The sequence below is a fragment of the Prionailurus bengalensis genome, chromosome A2 (genome assembly GCF_016509475.1).
Source record: "Prionailurus bengalensis isolate Pbe53 chromosome A2, Fcat_Pben_1.1_paternal_pri, whole genome shotgun sequence".
NCBI lineage: Eukaryota > Metazoa > Chordata > Mammalia > Carnivora > Felidae > Prionailurus > Prionailurus bengalensis.
Window position 1 is genome coordinate 78,014,953 of NC_057348.1, and position 16,671 is coordinate 78,031,623.

General features: G+C 48.5%; 1 protein-coding gene across 1 annotated transcript in view; it reads right to left on the bottom strand.

The window, feature by feature from the left end:
- Positions 1-573: 573 nt before the first annotated feature.
- Positions 574-16,671, bottom strand: part of CDHR3 (cadherin related family member 3) — a 71,447-nt gene continuing 55,349 nt past the window's right edge. Inside the window, exons 12-19 of the mRNA XM_043589434.1 lie at positions 15,998-16,224; positions 13,887-14,058; positions 12,102-12,352; positions 9,798-9,979; positions 7,039-7,052; positions 4,905-4,936; positions 2,527-2,575; positions 574-1,069 (exon numbers count right to left, since the gene is read on the bottom strand). Coding sequence (XP_043445369.1) covers positions 768-1,069; positions 2,527-2,575; positions 4,905-4,936; positions 7,039-7,052; positions 9,798-9,979; positions 12,102-12,352; positions 13,887-14,058; positions 15,998-16,224 — 1,229 coding nt within the window. The 3' untranslated portion in view covers positions 574-767. The remainder of the gene's footprint in view (positions 1,070-2,526; positions 2,576-4,904; positions 4,937-7,038; positions 7,053-9,797; positions 9,980-12,101; positions 12,353-13,886; positions 14,059-15,997; positions 16,225-16,671) is intronic.

Consider the following 16,671-nt stretch of genomic DNA (forward strand, 5'->3'; position numbering starts at 1 on the left):
GAATAACTCATTATATATTCATCCATTTTTTTTTTTCCTCTGGCCTGCTTCTTTCAAAAAAGATCGGAGGTGACTACAAAGGCGTGTGGCTTTGAGTGTATTTATCAGGGAGGCAATCTGAGTGATACTACACAAAGGGCAGGTAATCGAGATGAAACCAGGTGTGAGGGGAGCCCTCAGCATTCATGTCGGAAGTCCTAAGCACTTCCTAGGGGGTGAACCGAATGAAGCTTCCCAGTAGTCACCACGAAGAAGAAACACGGTTCCTCCTCCAATAGCTAACGGTTCATCTGATCAGAGGACAGAGACCCGAGAGAAATTTCACCTGTGCTGTCTCAGAAAAAGGCAACTAGATAATCAAGCCCCTGTCTGTTTAAATTTTTTTTTAATGTTTATTTATTTTTGAGACAGAGAGACGGAGTGTGACTGGGGGTGGGCAGAGAGAGAAGGAGACACAGAATCAGAAGCAGGCTCCAGGCTCTGAGCTGTCAGCACAGAGCTCGACGTGGGGCTCAAACCCATGAACCGTGAGATCGTGACCTGAGCCGAAGTCGGGTGCTTAACCGACTGAGCCACCCGGGCGCCCCACCCCTGTCTGCTTTAAACATTCCATTTGGGACCCTGGATCTCCCAGTCCCTTCAGACCATGTTTTTACCCCTAAGGCACTCCCACACCTGCCCTCATGGAATTTAGGGAGAAGCAGCATCCCAGGGCCATCAAAGTCCCTTTGCTGTGCTGCACTGTGGGCCCCACAACCAGGTACCCATTACTTTCCTGGGTGCAGTTTGGGGGAAGCCCTGCTCATGAGGGCTGTGTTTCTGCTCTTGGGGGTGCCGAGCTTGCCATCCTGGTTTCTGGAACTGGGGCTTGCATCCTCAACCTGTGCTTTGCCGCTCAGCCCATCTTGCTCGCCGGTGCTCCGGGGTGGCCCGGCCCCTTCCCCTGCGACAGGTCTACTTGGAGCAGCTCCGTGGGGGCTGGGCTCTTGCCATCTTGGCATTTGGATTGAGGGATCTTTCCACTTTCTGGTTCCAGTTTTTGAGTTGAATTCATATACTGCCCCAGTAACTAGAGGGAAAAAAATACGCAACCACCATATATAAACGAAGGAATTCAGGATGCTCTCTTCCTCCATCTCCAGCCCGCTCAGTTCGTACCCCGAGGGAAAGCTGAAAGGCACTAGGAGGTGTGAATCAGGGCACAAACTTTGCCAGCCCGCCCTTTCCACGAGCTACAGGGCTCCAGCCCCACAGGTAGCAAATATCATGCCTCCCTGGGTGAGGAGGCTCAGGACAGGCTCTCGGTTGTGAGATTAGAAAGCCACATAAATCTTGAATTCTGTGTCAGTTCTGGATAAATTCAGTTCTGTTTTTAATGGGGTTACCCATCATGTTCTGAAGGGTTTGCTTTGAGAGCCCCCGGAATCCCAGATAGAGAAAGGAAGTCACCACATAAGGAGGAAAGGGCTTTTTTATCTATGTTAGGTTAGCAGAGATTGGTAGATGCGGACACTGAGTCTGGCCTCTTGTTGAGATGGTGCAAGGGAGCCATTTTTATTGTGTCAGCATGGCAGACACTAATTGGTGTGTTTATTCACATTAGTTCAATTTGCTCATCCCCCCCCCCGCCCCCGCCTTTTTTTTTTTTTTCCTGTCAACCCACAAATGTAGGTAACAGCCTTGGTCCTCCCTGGCTTTTGCCCCAGAAGCTGGAGTTTCAGGCGATCCCCGGCTCTTGCCATTTCCCTGCGGCAAGAGTGGCCTCTCGGCAGGGGATCCCACCAGCACTTATGCTAATGTGGGCACATTATGGTAACAAGTACCTAATAATAGAGGGAAATTTAATTCCAGCAGCAGCAGCAGCCTCTCCTGGAGAGGAGCCATCCTTCCGAGAAGGACCGAGCCGTTCGTTCGCATGTGAGGGTGGCAGGGAGCCAGCACGCTTGCCTCCCGAGTTTGGTTTCCTTCCCTTTATTCACATCTATAATTGAGCCTTTGTAAGTGGAGGGATGTGTGTAAAGGAGCTAAATTTGGAGCTGATTTCATGGGGGTGACGGGAGCTCTGGAGGCCAGCTTTACCTTATGTTCATCTTGCCGACCAAGAAGAAATTCTTGGCCCTGATCTAGGGGGAAAAGGAGCCAAGCCTGCCATTTCTCCCTATCTCTCACTACCAATAGGATGGTGTGAGGAGCATTCAGAAAGGACCGGGGAGGTGGTTGAGCTCCAAAGAGCAGGCAGAATTCAGTCCACTGAATTGGTTTGTGATTTGGGAAGGGAGGCAAGAGAGGGCAGGAGGCGTCAGGTGGAAATCCTCTGAGGCCTCACACATGGTCATGTGCTGGAGCGTGTGCCAGCCAGCTCTGCTCAGAGGTGATCTCACGCTGTGTTGCAGCGGGAAAGGTCAGGCGACATAACCGAATGATGGACCAACTGAGTTGAGGGCAGGAGATTGGATGGGGTCCTCCATGACTCCACCAACCTGGAATGTGAAAAACACCTTTCGGATGGCATTGCCAGTTAATTACCTGGGTCGATGGCTTCTCCATCAAAGACAGAGTTCATCTGGATCGTTTCCTATGGAGAAGAAAGAGACAGCTTCAAGCACAACCCTATACTCCTCCCCCCGGGGCCAGGCCACTCATCTTCACAGCCCGAGTACCTTACCCAGGGCCTTCTTGACACTAGCCTATTTGATAGGCGCTGTGCTAAAGGCCGAGGATGCAGCAGTGAACACGACGGGTGTGGTTACTGCCTGCACAACGCTTGCAATCAGTGGGCGCCATTGACAACAGGTGGACGATATAGAGTGATAAGGTCATGAGAGGGAATGTGGCACACCCTGGGGGCCCGGGAGGGCGGGAGGACATTCATCCTGCCCTGAGTGAATGATAGGCTACAGCTTCACGGGAAGTGGAGCAGAGATGCCATACAACCCTGGCTGAGATCTACTTTGCCTGAGCGGGATCTGTCAGGCAGATGGGCAAGGTGGGCACAGGAGAGCACTCACATGCTCCCAGCGTTGGGCTATGACTGTGACCCCTTTCCTCGGCTGATACAATGTTGCCGCTGGGCGTGCCCCCCTTACCGAGGCCTTGTGCTCCTTATCTCTTTCTTCCCCTGTTCTCTGTGCCTCCCTCCAGGACCTGACCTCTGTCGGCACGGAAACACCCCCTTCCCTCCCAAGGTGCCCTCCAGTGATGCCCTTCTTTAGCACGCTGATGAGGACTGTGTTCAGAGTCTCCTGGCCTTTCTAGCACCAGTTTGCATCACACAGGCCATCATCTGCACACTAGCCCATGGCTACTCCACTCCAAAAACAGAGGAAGTGGAGACCATCTGGGTTTTATCCATTCAAACAATTCAGCAGCTGCACTTCTATGGTCATGGGGACTACTTATTTAATTGATTGATTTAATGTTACATATTTCTAAGGTGCTCTCTGAGTGGCATCACCAGGGGTATTGCCTTAGACAATGAGGCTAAGGAGATAAGAGATCAGCTCTTTCTCACGCTCGTAGACAGGCCCGTACATGTAAACACTTAGGTGATGGACCTGAGGCAAAGATTCTGGTGCCCTGGACTGTCTTCTTCGTTGTGCATGTCATTCCCCAAATGTATGGGTCCGGGATCACAACAAAATCTTATTATCAGGGGCTGAGGGAGACTTGGGGAGTCACCTTCAAGTTCTGTCACTTCTCAGTGAGCAGATCAGGTTCAGTAAAGAAAAACAAGGAGGGGGGCACCTGGGTGGCTCAGTCGGTTAAGCATCCAACTCTCGATTTCAGCTCAGGTCATGATCTTGCAGTTTGTGGGCTGGAGCCCCACATCGGGTTCAGCACTGCTGGTGTGGAGCCTGCTTGGAATATTCTCTCTCTCTCTCTCTCTCTCTCTCTCTCTCTCAAAATAAATTAAAAATCTTAAAAAAAAAAATAGGAGCGCCTGTGTGGCTCAGTCAGTTAAGCATCCAACTTCAGCTCAGGTTATGATCTCGCGGTTCATGGGTTCAAGCCCCGCATCGGGCTCTGTGCTGACACCTCAGCACAGATTCCATGTCTCCCTCTTCGGATTCCAAGTCTCCCTCTCTCTCTGCCCTTCCCCTGTTCACGCTCTCTCTCTCTCTCAAAAATAAACAAACATTAAAAATCTTTTTAATTAAAAATAAATTTAAAAAATTTTAGTAAGAAAGAAAGAAAGAAAGAAAGAAAGAAAGAAAGAAAGAAAAAGAGAAGGAAAGAAAGAAAGAAAGAAAGAAAGAAAGAAAGAAAGAAAGAAAGAAAGAAAGAAAGAAAAACAAGGAGGTAAGGGTGGGGGGAGACTCTCCAACTATCTTGTATCACTTTGCATTTATGTGACTCTAACAACTTTCAAAATATTTCCCCACCTGCAAGCTCAGGGCAGGTGTTGCTCCCATTTTCCAGATGAGGAATTTAAAGCTTAAAGAGGCCAAGGGAGTCTGCAAGATCATACAGACAACTGTGCAGAGCCGACCCCTGACCCAAGCAATGTTCTGCCTCCATCACTTTTCCTCAAGGTTGTGGAACAGCAAGAAAAAAATAAATCCCACTGAAGGCTGAAGTTCCAGTTGTGGTCTTCAGCTCTTCTCCCCCAGCTCAGTCTCCCAGAGAGCTGGTGTAGATAATAAACACCACTATTCCATATTTATGAAATCCAGTTCTTCTGCAAATATATCAGCAGACATGTTCAGTGGAGGGAACAAATTCTATCAGGAGCTCGTCACACAGCAATCTGTTCCAGTGGCCAAATGCAAGCGTCTCCCTGAATGATAAATACCACCTCCCCCCACCCCACCCCCGTGGGGCTGTGGCAGGGTCTGCCTGAAAGGGGACGGGAGTGCCCCACCACACATCACCCAAGCCTGTTGCCCCATGGCCAGCACACTTACCACCAAAACCCCTCTCTTTGTATTCTTCATTTCTGCAGGGAATAGAACAGACAGAAGTGAAGCTTCTTGGACACTAAATTGACCTTAAAATTCTACCTCCACAATGGGATTTCTCTTAAACAGGCTTTGAACTTAGTATTGCAGACATGACAAGGAGCTAGTTCTCTGTAGACATGTTTATTGACAGCTTTCTACCTTCTCAGAAAAATACACTCACACACACACACAACAATAATAATACACAGAATTTTAAAAACGATTTTACTCTTTTCCTACTTATTGCTATTCCTGGACCTGGGAAATTAGCCTTTTAATGAAAGATCAGAAAGATCTGGTTGATACATTTGTTCATAATGTGGGGATTCTTTGCATCCATTCTCTATGCCCTTTAAAAAAAAAAGTAGCTAGGGTGGTGGGTGACAGTTTGTGAAGCTCTCATTAAAATCATTTCATTTGATATGATCAATAACCATTATAATCAGATTTCTTTTTTTTTTTAATTTTTTTTCAACGTTTATTTATTTTGGGGACAGAGAGAGACAGAGCATGAACGGGGGAGGGGCAGAGCGAGAGGGAGACACAGAATCGGAAACAGGCTCCAGGCTCTGAGCCATCAGCCCAGAGCCTGACGCGGGGCTCGAACTCACGGACCGCAAGATCGTGACCTGGCTGAAGTCGGACGGTTAACCGACTGCGCCACCCAGGCGCCCCTATAATCAGATTTCTAACCCTGCTTAGACGTGCCTTGTGCTTGTCAGAGGCGCCTGCCTATGGGGTGAGTGATTAAAGCAATCTTTTTTTAAAAATCCACTTTCCTGGGGTGCCTGGGTGGCTCAGTTGGTTAAGCATCCGACTCTTTTTTAAAAAAAAATTTTTTTTTCAACGTTTATTTATTTTTGGTACAGAGAGAGACAGAGCATGAACGGGGGAGGGGCAGAGAGAGAGGGAGACACAGAATCGGAAACAGGCTCCAGGCTCTGAGCCATCAGCCCAGAGCCTGACGCGGGGCTCGAACTCACGGACCGCGAGATCGTGACCTGGCTGAAGTCAGATGCTTAAACGACTGTGCCACCCAGGCGCCCCAGGCATCTGACTCTTGATTTCAGCTCAGGTCAGATCTCAGGGTTCTGGGATCGAGCCCTGCGTTGAGCCTGCTTCAGAGTCTTTCTCTCTCCCCCTTTCCCTCTTTCTCTAAAACAACAACAACATACACACTTTCCAGTTCTCTGTCCTGTCTCTTCCCATAGCCTGGATTCCCCTTGAGGCAGCAACTTTTGGGGCTGGGTGCGGACATCCCCTCAGGCTTGGAGTTATCCAGATGGACCTCGCTCAACTCATCCAAAGTCCCAGCTCTCCCTGCCCATCCGACTGCACCCAGCCCCCCTTTCTGACAAGCCTGATCCAAATAACTTGTGGAAATGACCAAATCCATTACAGTCTGAGCATAAAGTGCCATTTGTTCTTGAAAAAGAGGCATCTGTCCAATACAGAGCATCGGCTGTCCTCAAGAGGAGCCACACGCATCCACGTGCAGCAGCACAGTAGACGCTGTGTTTAACTCACAGACAATTCACTCCTGTCCCGCTGGAGGGGAACAGACCTTTAGGTGCTGAAGTTCAGCTGAGTGGAGGCAACTCTGGGTAGGGAACAGGCAGGACTAACATGAGAGATCCGAGGGATGCTTGGGTGTCTTGGTCGGTTAAGCATCTGACTCTTAGTCTCGGCTCAGGTCATGATCTTACAGTTCACAAGATGGAACCCTGTGTTAGAGTCTGAGCTGAGAGCACAGAACCTGCTTCAGATTCTGTCTCTCCCTCTCTCTCTCTCTGCCCCTCCCCTGCTTGCGTGCTCTCTCTCTCTCTCTCTCAAAATACATAAAAATTTAAAAAATAAAAAATAAAATGACAAGAGAGATCTGACACACTGATGGCACCATGCACCCCGCCCTTCCCTTTCTGCAGCTACTTCTGACCTCTGTTTCTTTCACCCACAGATGATGTGACTGAAAACTCACCAAGACAGAACTGCACCCTGATTCTCTGCCAGGTTGGAACCCTTTTATTTAGTACAACAGAGCAAGCAAAAATCAACAATAGCGAGAGCCACAAACAAAGAGAATAGGCCTGGTACATACCTCCTTTCTTCACCCTGCAGAGGGAAGAAGAGGGATGGACAAGAATTAACCTAAGAGTAACCTACACTGGCGCACATGTGATAACCTGGGGCCTCTGGGCAACTCTATTCCTTGGGATTCAGGGACTGATTAAAAGAGGGGCCAGCCATGGGCACTAAAATGAAGACCGGGTTCCCACCCCTGCTCCAAACACAGCAGTTCCGTCGCCGTTGGTTTGGTACTAAAGAGGTTCTGGGAGTTCGATCAAAGTTTGAAAACTATTGCTTTATAGAACATCAGGGGATACATTTTCTCTGACAGCACAGGTGAGGGCATGACCAGCCTGCCTGGCAATTCTCCTGCCTCCTGTCTCTCCCCAGCAGCCAGCTGGAGCAGAAGGCTTGGCTCACAGCAGGAAGCTTCAAGGGCTGGCAGTTAAACCCTGTTTTCCTATAACATGAAGACATGGGGGTGGATGCTGAGCCCCTTCCCATGATAACCTTGGGTTCCATGATTCTGTGACTCTTAGTTTTTTTAAATATAATTTATTGTCAAGTTGGCTAACATACGGTGTCTACAGTGTGCTCTCGGTTTTGGGGGTGGATTCCCACGATTCATCACTTACATACAACACCCAGTGCTCATCCCAACAAGTGCCTTCCTCAGTGCCCATCACCCATTTCCCCTCTCCCTGCACGCCCGCCCCCCCCCCCCCCATCAACCCTCAGTTTGTTCTCTGTATTTAAGAGTCTCTTATGGTTTGCCTCCCTCCCTCTCTATTTGTAACTATTTTTCCCCTTCCCTCTCCCGTGGTCTTCTGTTAAGCTTCTCAAGTTCCACAGATGAGTGAAAACATATGATATCTGTCCTTCTCTGACTGACTTACTTCACTCAGCATAATACCCTCCAGTTCCATCCACGTTGCTGCAAATGGCAGGATTTCATTCTTTCTCATTGCCAAGTAGTATTCCATTGTATATATAAACCACATCTTCTTTATCCATTCATCAGTTGATGGACATTTGGGCTCTTTCCATGATTTGGCTATTGTTGAAAGCGCTGCTATAAACAGTGGGGTGCATGTGCCCCAATGCATCAGCACTCCTGTATCCCTTGGATAAATTCCTAGTAGTGCTATTGCTGGGTCTGTGACTCTAATTTTGTTCTTTGCTGTTGGATAAACGTTGGCAGCCACAGGGTGCAACGAATTTCCAGAGAGGCCAGGCCTGGGTCTGTGTTACGAGCTAGTTTTTCTTTTTTGAGTCAACCATGTTGAAAACAATTCCCATTTAGAATGTAAGTGAGGGCAACCAGGTTCCAGGTACACTTAACCATAAATTGCTTGAGAGTTGCAGTGTCTACTGGATGACTCCCTTTAAGAACTTCCGCCCAAATCCCATTATGGAACACCACCATCCTCACAAGATTAAGTGTCACTCTTTTGGAATTATTTTCTTCTTCCAAATCAATTTGCGAGTACAGCCCAAACAAAAATGCCTCTTTTAATTTCAGCAGTTGCTCAAGGATTTCTTACCTTGAAGTCAAGGTTGCCAATAGCAACAAACTTCCCCGATAAATATGGCAAGATGCAGTGCACATCTTTATGCTAATGCCTTATACTTTGGTACAGTCTTTTCATCCGTAGGTTTTACACGATTTGACAGTACTAGTGAATCTTCAAAATACCTTTAAAAGGCATGTGACATCTTATCAGCCCCCCGTTTTGCCAAAACTCAGATTCCGACCCCCTGAGGTAGTTGAACGTGGAGCTGAACTTGGAATCTGGAATCCTGAGCTCACTGGGACTCAGCCACAAAAAAATGATGCAAGAAGACTTTTTAAAAAATATTATATTAAGTATAGGAATGGTGCTAAGTGCTTTCTTTGATTTTGCTCATTTCATTGTTTAGTCCTCAAATAAGGAATTGAGATTCACAGAGGTTTTCACTTGTCTAAAGCCCAGATCCAAACCAGGCCATGTCTCTCTCCAAATCCCGGGCTCAGAACCATCATGCTGTCATTGCAGGAGCCTCTGAGACTCAAGAAACTGGGTCTGGAGAAGTGTGGGACAACTGAGTGCTCTCTCTGATGTCTCACTTCAGCCAGTAAGAGACACTCCACGGAGTACAGGGTAAGAGGCGGGTTAGTGAGCAGAAGGGAGCAGGAGGGAGCAGGAGGGAACAGGAGGGAACAGGAGGGAGGGGAAATAGGCCTCCACTGACAGCCCTTGAGAGTGAGAGATTGGGGTCACATGCAAAAGAACAATGATTATTTAGTCACACAAAAGCCCAGTGAGTCACTGGAGCCAAGAGCTTAATTCCCTTATCAGTTTTCTGCGCTTCCTCTAATTCCATCCCATCCTTTAAATATTCTACAAATAACAGCACAGCATATTCCTTCACTACTCACAACCAGGTTTTTGGTGTTTTTTTTTTTTTCCTGAAGCTTTTATCCAGGGCAAGGTCACCAAGGGGTTGAAGCCCCAATTTCATTGAGAACGCATCAAGGACAGAGCAAGTGCCCAGGAAAACCAAGCAGGCGTTTCCTGGCCCCACAGGTGATGAAGAGGGTACCAGGACTGAGGCGGGGGGGGGGGGGGGGGTGCGCGGCGCTGGGATCCCCTCCCCCCATCCACTTTTCCTTCCTTCGTGCCAGCTGCCCTCTCTGCCCCTCTCTGTCCCGTGGAGAGAGCCTAATTCTCACCTTTCCCTCTCCCCACAGCCCCAGAAACAATGTCCTAAAGGAAGTGGTGGAAAGGGCCCAGCCCGCTGGCAACTTACAGAGTTTTCTGGTACTTCCCAGCCTTACAGGGACAGTGTCTGTGGATGGCTTTGACCAACTGGACAAACAGGAACACCAGGAGGCCCAGAAGCAACATGGAGCCCAAAGTGATGATGAAAGGCACATACCATGCTGATGAAGAATAAACGTTTTTTCTCAGGACCTGGCGGATGACCTGCGGCTTGAATGACAGAGTGGGGGACGGTGAGTGGAGGGTGGTTTCGGGTGACATATTTGACATCAGCACTGTCTCGTGCTGAGTGTTGATTCTGCTGTTTGTTCCTGCTGTCTACACCAGGCATCTGTGTGCTCAGACTTCTTGCTGCAACCAACCCATCACCTTATTTATAGTCTTTCCAAGCACCCATGAGATCAAAACCCAGAAAATTTAGGAAACTGAAAAGCAGCTCCAAGCCTATTTTTATTCTCTTTCCCCTCTTCCCAAACGCTAAAGATCCCATTGGCTTTTTTTCCTGCCAGATCATGGCCTCACCCCGGGACTGATACAGCCATTGTCTCTCACTGGGAAGGCATGTGCCACAAAAGCTGTTCTTTTTAACACTTTGTAGGCTTTTCAGTGCTCACTCACTACAAGCTACACTGCCAGATGAGGGGGCCGACATCACAGTGAAACCCCAAGTTTGGCATTGGCTTCCTAGAGAGGGAGATAGATAACAAATAAATTATGGAGATTTCGGGGCTGGAGATGTCACAGTTGGGTCAGGTTGTAAATCCCCAAAAGGTGGAAACTCCTTACTCAGGGGAGTCACTGGCTCGTACCACACCTGAAAGCCCTTAAGACTTTCTTATGCCTCCATCCGTTGGGGTAAGATTGACTCCGGCACATGGGAAATTGGCACTGACCAGCTCCTGGTGGGGCTCGGACAAGCAGAATTTGACCGCCTGTCACAGGTAGCTGTCTAAGGTTCTGATTACTTGTCTTCTAGGATACTGCAAGTGTGGGACCGCTGACTAAGGGCACAACTTAACTAGGAGCAGGAGGAAAGGGGACAAAAGAGTCAGCATAAATATAAACCAGTCCCTCCCAGGAGCAGGGGGAGATAATCCTATTGTCAGATTCCAAGCCTCTCCTTTCCTTCACACCCTGGTCTGATTATGGTGCCTGCTTGTTTCTTGTTACCATCTACTGCAATCTGTACTTAATGTGCTCATTTCGATACCTGCTTGTAATCTGTCTCCCTCTCAAGATCGGTGGCTCTCAAACTTTAGTGCACATCGAATCCCCTTGGAGGCTTATTAAAAACACAGATCACTGGGCTCCACTCCCAGAGCTTCTGATCCAGTAGTTCTGGGGATGTGGTTGGGGACTCCAGGGCCCAACATCTTTCCCTGGAGGTCATGGTGATGATCACATTGGGCGAGGTGTAACTCCTTTTCAATATTCTGGGGTAGGCCTAAGCATTGGCATTTCTAACAGGTTTCCAGGTGATGCTGTTGCTGATGGTCTGGGGACCACTGACCTATATTATAAGCTCCATGACAGCAGAGATCATTTTTGGCTTGTTCATCAAAGCGCTTGGCATATTATAAGTATTCAGTCAATATTTGTAGATCGAACCAATGACTTCTTTTAGAATAGAGGCGGGGAGTAGGTACAGATTGGCACACAGGGACTCTTCAAAATAAGTGGAGAAGAATATACCTGGCAGTTACCTGCCTTTATGGACACTGACTTGCAATGGCTCTTAAGAACAAGCACAGAAGGGGTTGTAAAGGGAGCTGCTGGCTGCAGGCCCATGAAAGTTGGCTCCTGTGCCACAAGCACCATAGGTGGTCAATACCTGACCTATCATAAATTGGTGCATAAATGCACATCCTTCTTTCCCAACATAGGTTCTACAAGTCCAAGGTCTCACTCAGATCTTAAATGTTTTATTTTTTATTTTTTTATTTTTGAAGGAGAGAGAGACAGCATGAGCAGGGGAGGAGCAGAGAGAGAGGGAGACACAGAATTTGAAGCAGGCTCCAGGCTCTAAGCTGTCAGCACAGAGCCCGATGCGGGGCTGGAACTCACGAACCGTGAGATCATGACCTGAGCCAAAGTCGGACGCTTAACGGACTGAGTCACCCAGGTGCCCCACTCAGATCTTTTGTTTACCACCCAGTGATGACTCCAATCCAGCCCCCCCCCCCTCTCTCTCTCTTGCATTGTTGGCATTCCTGGCAACATCCTAACACCTCAACTCTTTTCGGCCCCTCCCATATTTCTTCTGGGTCCCGGGGCTCCATCTATGTAAATCACAAGGGATGTATGTGGGGAGTCCAGGTTCCAAAGCCCTTACCCTGGAGGTTGTGGTGGCAATTGTGGTTGGGTCAGGAATGACGCTAATACTCAGCATCACTGTCCCTGTTTCAACACGAGCCTTAGCTTTCCTCCTGCCAGACAGCAAGTTGCCATCAGTTATGTGGATGAGTAGTTTGTAGTCCCAGATTTTGTCAAGCCCACTGGCATAGTCAAAGCGTGTTGCAAGGAGCAGGCTTGTCACGTTGGACCCAGCGCTGGGAGAGAAGGTGAAGTGACTGTTGACATTGCCTAAATGAGATGTGAGACAAGGATTGGGGGGAAAGGAAGAAAAGGGAGAAAAACAAGGGCTTAGAAGAACACCGCATTCCATCGTTTCCTCAAACACGCACACCTCAAGTGTAGACTGGTGTTTCTGATGCACCAGAGTCAGGTCAGTGATAAGACATGGGCCTTAACCACACCAGAGACCTCACGGGTACAGGGAAACTCTTGCTCACAAAGAGTGTGGCTGTGACAGGAACAAAGCAGAAAAGAACAGCACCACACCTGTTCCAGGAGAATGGCTGCCATCTTCCTGCACACCAGGCGGAGATTTAATAATCCTGGGGCAGCCTCTCTAGCCAGTTCTTGCTGTCAGCCTTTATTTGGTAACGCTGTGTAACTCACACTCAAACCAATGGGTGGGAGGGAAGAGGCTAGAGGGGGCCACGTCTCCAGCCATGAGCCAAGTTCACTCCGTGGCCTTTCGTGGAACCTGGCTGGCCACACTGGTGGCAGATGTCCATGGATCCCCCAAAGGAAGGTACCTCCCAGTTTGGCAAGGGTTGCAGTCCCGGGTCCTCCTGAATCTACCCCACACCCGCCTCCCCCACAGCTCAGCTGGGGCCCAAGGCTCACAGCTTCGAGTGCCCAGGGCGGAAAGGCTGCCACCGAGCAGTCCTTGCTCATTCCTCTGGTGGCTCCAGACTTATTACCGACTGAAAACCAGTAAATGGAGCAGGAGATGATGCAATTTTTACTCCCTTAGCAGTGAAGAGCTCCATCAAGGCCTGAGGGTTCTCAGTATGGATTATTTTCATCTTCGGCAATGGCAGTCTCCAGGCAGTCTCTGCCCCTGGGTTTTGTGACACGGCCTGCTCGAGAGGCTTCTTGCTGTTGGAGTTTCTGCTCTGCCAGGGCTCAGCCAGCAGCCGAAATGGATTTTTACTCTCTCACCTGGAATTGCTCTGCCTGTTTGGGTTTAAGTCTCTGGCCCCAGCATTTCATTAGATGAGCTATTTTTGTCTAATTTCCATTGAGGGGTGCTCTTTTTTTTTCCCCCACAGTGGTATATTTTTAAAGAGAGAAAATGAATGGAGTAGAAGAGAATTCCTGAGGACACGTTTCAAAATGCATTTAATCTATTTAATCTATTATTATCCAGAGAGAGGACTGGGATTCCCTGCCCCCACTACTAGCTTGCAGGAAAGAAGTGGTTGAGGAGATGGACCAAAAAAACAATTTTTTTAAAACTACATTAATATGAATCACGAATAATGATGGGCTGGGAATTGTAGAGGATGGGGGTGCCATCAATGGGGTTCACTCTTCCTTCAGCCTTTGGGCAACCATGGATGGGAGCCTGGGAAGAGGTAGGTGAGACAGGGAAGCCTGAGTGAGGAGTTATGAGGCACACGACCATGACGCTCCTCATCCCTGCTTCTCTCACTTAAAACACCCCCACCCACACACACTGTGCTCAAATCCGTGTGTGAGCACAGACCCCCTTCTCCCTCAACAGCCGCTGAGGCCTCCAACACCAGGACCCTTGGAAACAGCGTACCTGAGCCAATGGAGTAACGAAAAGACCTGGGACTGGAATCAAGGTCAGTACACGTCAGCTTGAAATTCTGAATGTTTGTGCCAACTCTCAAACCCACTGGGATGGCCAGGAAATAAGAGTTTGGGGTACAAATTGGCTTTTCATCATTTTCTTCAAGGACGTTCACAGTTACCTAGAGCAGCAAGAAGGTGGCCGTGGTTAACAGCTAAAATTCACTGAGAACTTTCTGTGTGCCAGGCACCAGGCTATGCGCTTTTGGTGAGCCAGCTCATTGAACCTCGCCTGAGATAGAAAATATGGTTATTCCCATTCTACAGATGAGGAAACTGAGGCTTAGAGAGATTAGGGAGGGGAACTTCAGGCCGTTCAGTTTGGTGAGTGTCGCAGTTCAGGCAATTTGAACTCAGGTCTGTCCCCCGCCCCCGACAAATGCATCCAGACTCATGGGCTCACCCCCAGATGATGCTGAGTGGTTTTCCCAGTAATGATTGTAAATTTACGGTGATGCTCTATACTTCCTTGCCCATCACCCTTGTGAATGGGAGGTTCTGTCTTTAACTTTGGATCATAGAGCAATGGTTCTCGGCCCTGGCTCCACTTTCATGGGACCTCTCCAGACCAAACGAACTGGACTCTCTGGAGGGTGGGGCCCAGGCACTTTTTTAAATGTTCTCCAGCTGATTCTAATATGCAGCCGGGATTGAGGACCACTGGGATAGAAGGAGTCAACCGGGCTAAGCCAGGATCTCATCTGTAACCTGGACTATTAGCACCGCTCGAAGCTGGTGGCCCTAACCTGTCACAAGCAGGAGCCAGCCTATTCTCCTTCATCGTCGCCTTTTATGCTTGGTGAATTGGAATACGGCCTGGGACGCCTGCCAGCACAGAATCACAGGACGTCAGCCCTGAAAGGGACGTATGTGATCATCACCCTTTTTAAAGGCTTATGAATTTTGAATCGTATTCATTCTACCTTTGAAATTTGGGGATTTCAGCTATTTCTGAGCCCGGGAATAAATTGAAATGTTCACTCTAGTTAGCTCCCAAAGTGGAGTCCATTCATTTTTTCTCAAAAACCCAGCCTAACAAACACTACAATTATCTTCAACTTGGCCCGTCTTTTGCTCAGCTAGCAATGCCGAGCCTCACACATCATTAAAAACGTGTCCCGTTAATTCAAAGCCACTCATCAGAGGGACTGGACTATTCAGGCAATGGGTTATCAGGTGGCTCTCCATTTAGGAGAGAGAGAAATTGGGACACAAAGATAAGTGTTGCTCAGACCCCCCTTGGAAACTTGGGATCAAAGTTGAGAAATGAACTCCGTCTCCTGACTGAAGCAGTTGTTCCCTGTGTCACACGGGGCTGCCTGCCGCTAGCTATGAGTCTATGTTGCCTTATGCTTCCTCAGTTTACTGATGGGAAAGACCAAGAAATAGTTGCGTCTTTGTGGACATCATATTACCTTCGGATAATCCGAACCACAGACAGCACAGACCTCTTCAACCCTAGCTACTCAAAGGGCAGCCACGGACCAACTACATCAGCATCACGTGAAGCGTGTTAGAAATGCAAATTCTGAGGCCTACTCAGACCTGCGGACTCAGAATCTGCATTTAACCAGATGCTCAACACCAAAAGTTGAGAACCAGCATGGCCCTGGGCAAGGTGCATCATTTTAAGGTCTACCCTATCTGATGCAATGCAGGTGGGGTAGGAACATGACAAAACTACCGAGGAGGGGGGAAACGCAGGGCTACAGTACCACATCCCACTTCTGGATGTACGCATCCCACTGCTAGCCTATGCCCACTGCAAAAGCAAAGAGAGATCCGCAGACGGAAGCTTGCCCCACACAGCACTAATTAATCTTGGTGACCTCCCAAGAGGTCTACAGATGCCACACCTTGGGTCTACGGATGCCAATCTTTATTTCCTGGGCTCTGCTAGGTGTGTCCGTGTGTGCCATCCTGGAAACCACTAGACATTTCCTGTTACACCTGCAGGATGGGCTCCATTAAGGTTCCTCATTGCTACAGCCACGGAAGGTGCCAGAGAGAGCCCACGTTAGCCAGTCGGGCTGCTATGAACACACCAACAGCCCCACTCACCGTGACTGAGCTTGTGTCCTCACTGCTGGTGGCCTGGATTCTGAGAATATAGACGGGGGTTGTTTCGTAGTCAGCTTTAGTCACCAGCTGGAGTTCTCCTGTCCGGGGATTGATCCAAAATATGTTTGGGGACTGGAAGCTGGCCCCTCCGGCGGAAATGGAGTACATGACGCGGCTGCGGGGGAGGTCTTTATCAGTGGCGTGCACTTGTCCAACCCGGGTTCGAGCTGGAAGAATAAAGCACCTGAGATTAGTACTGCTTTGGGGGGTGAGGGGAGGCTCCATGAGCACACATTCTCACTGCCAAGGGCAGAAAGAAGGTCTCTTTGGAGGTCTCTTTGCTGTTCGAACTCTGTATGTTTTATGTCTTCTATTCTATTAAAATTAAATCACACTAATGAACACCCACTGGGTAACTGGCCCTAAGATCCAAGCAGTAGAGTAAGGTGTAAAAGACAATCTATGCCTTTATATAGACTCCAAGCCTGCCAGTTATGATGTGATCATAAGCAACACAGCAAAGACCATTTTCATAGGTCCTCACTTTGCTGCCCTGTGGTCTAAATGTCTTCTGCAACTTTCAAATTTTCTGTGTTGAGCATGAATTGCTCTTATAATAAACAAGATAAAAAATAAACAATTTTTATTTTTTAATGTTTATTTATTTCTGAGAG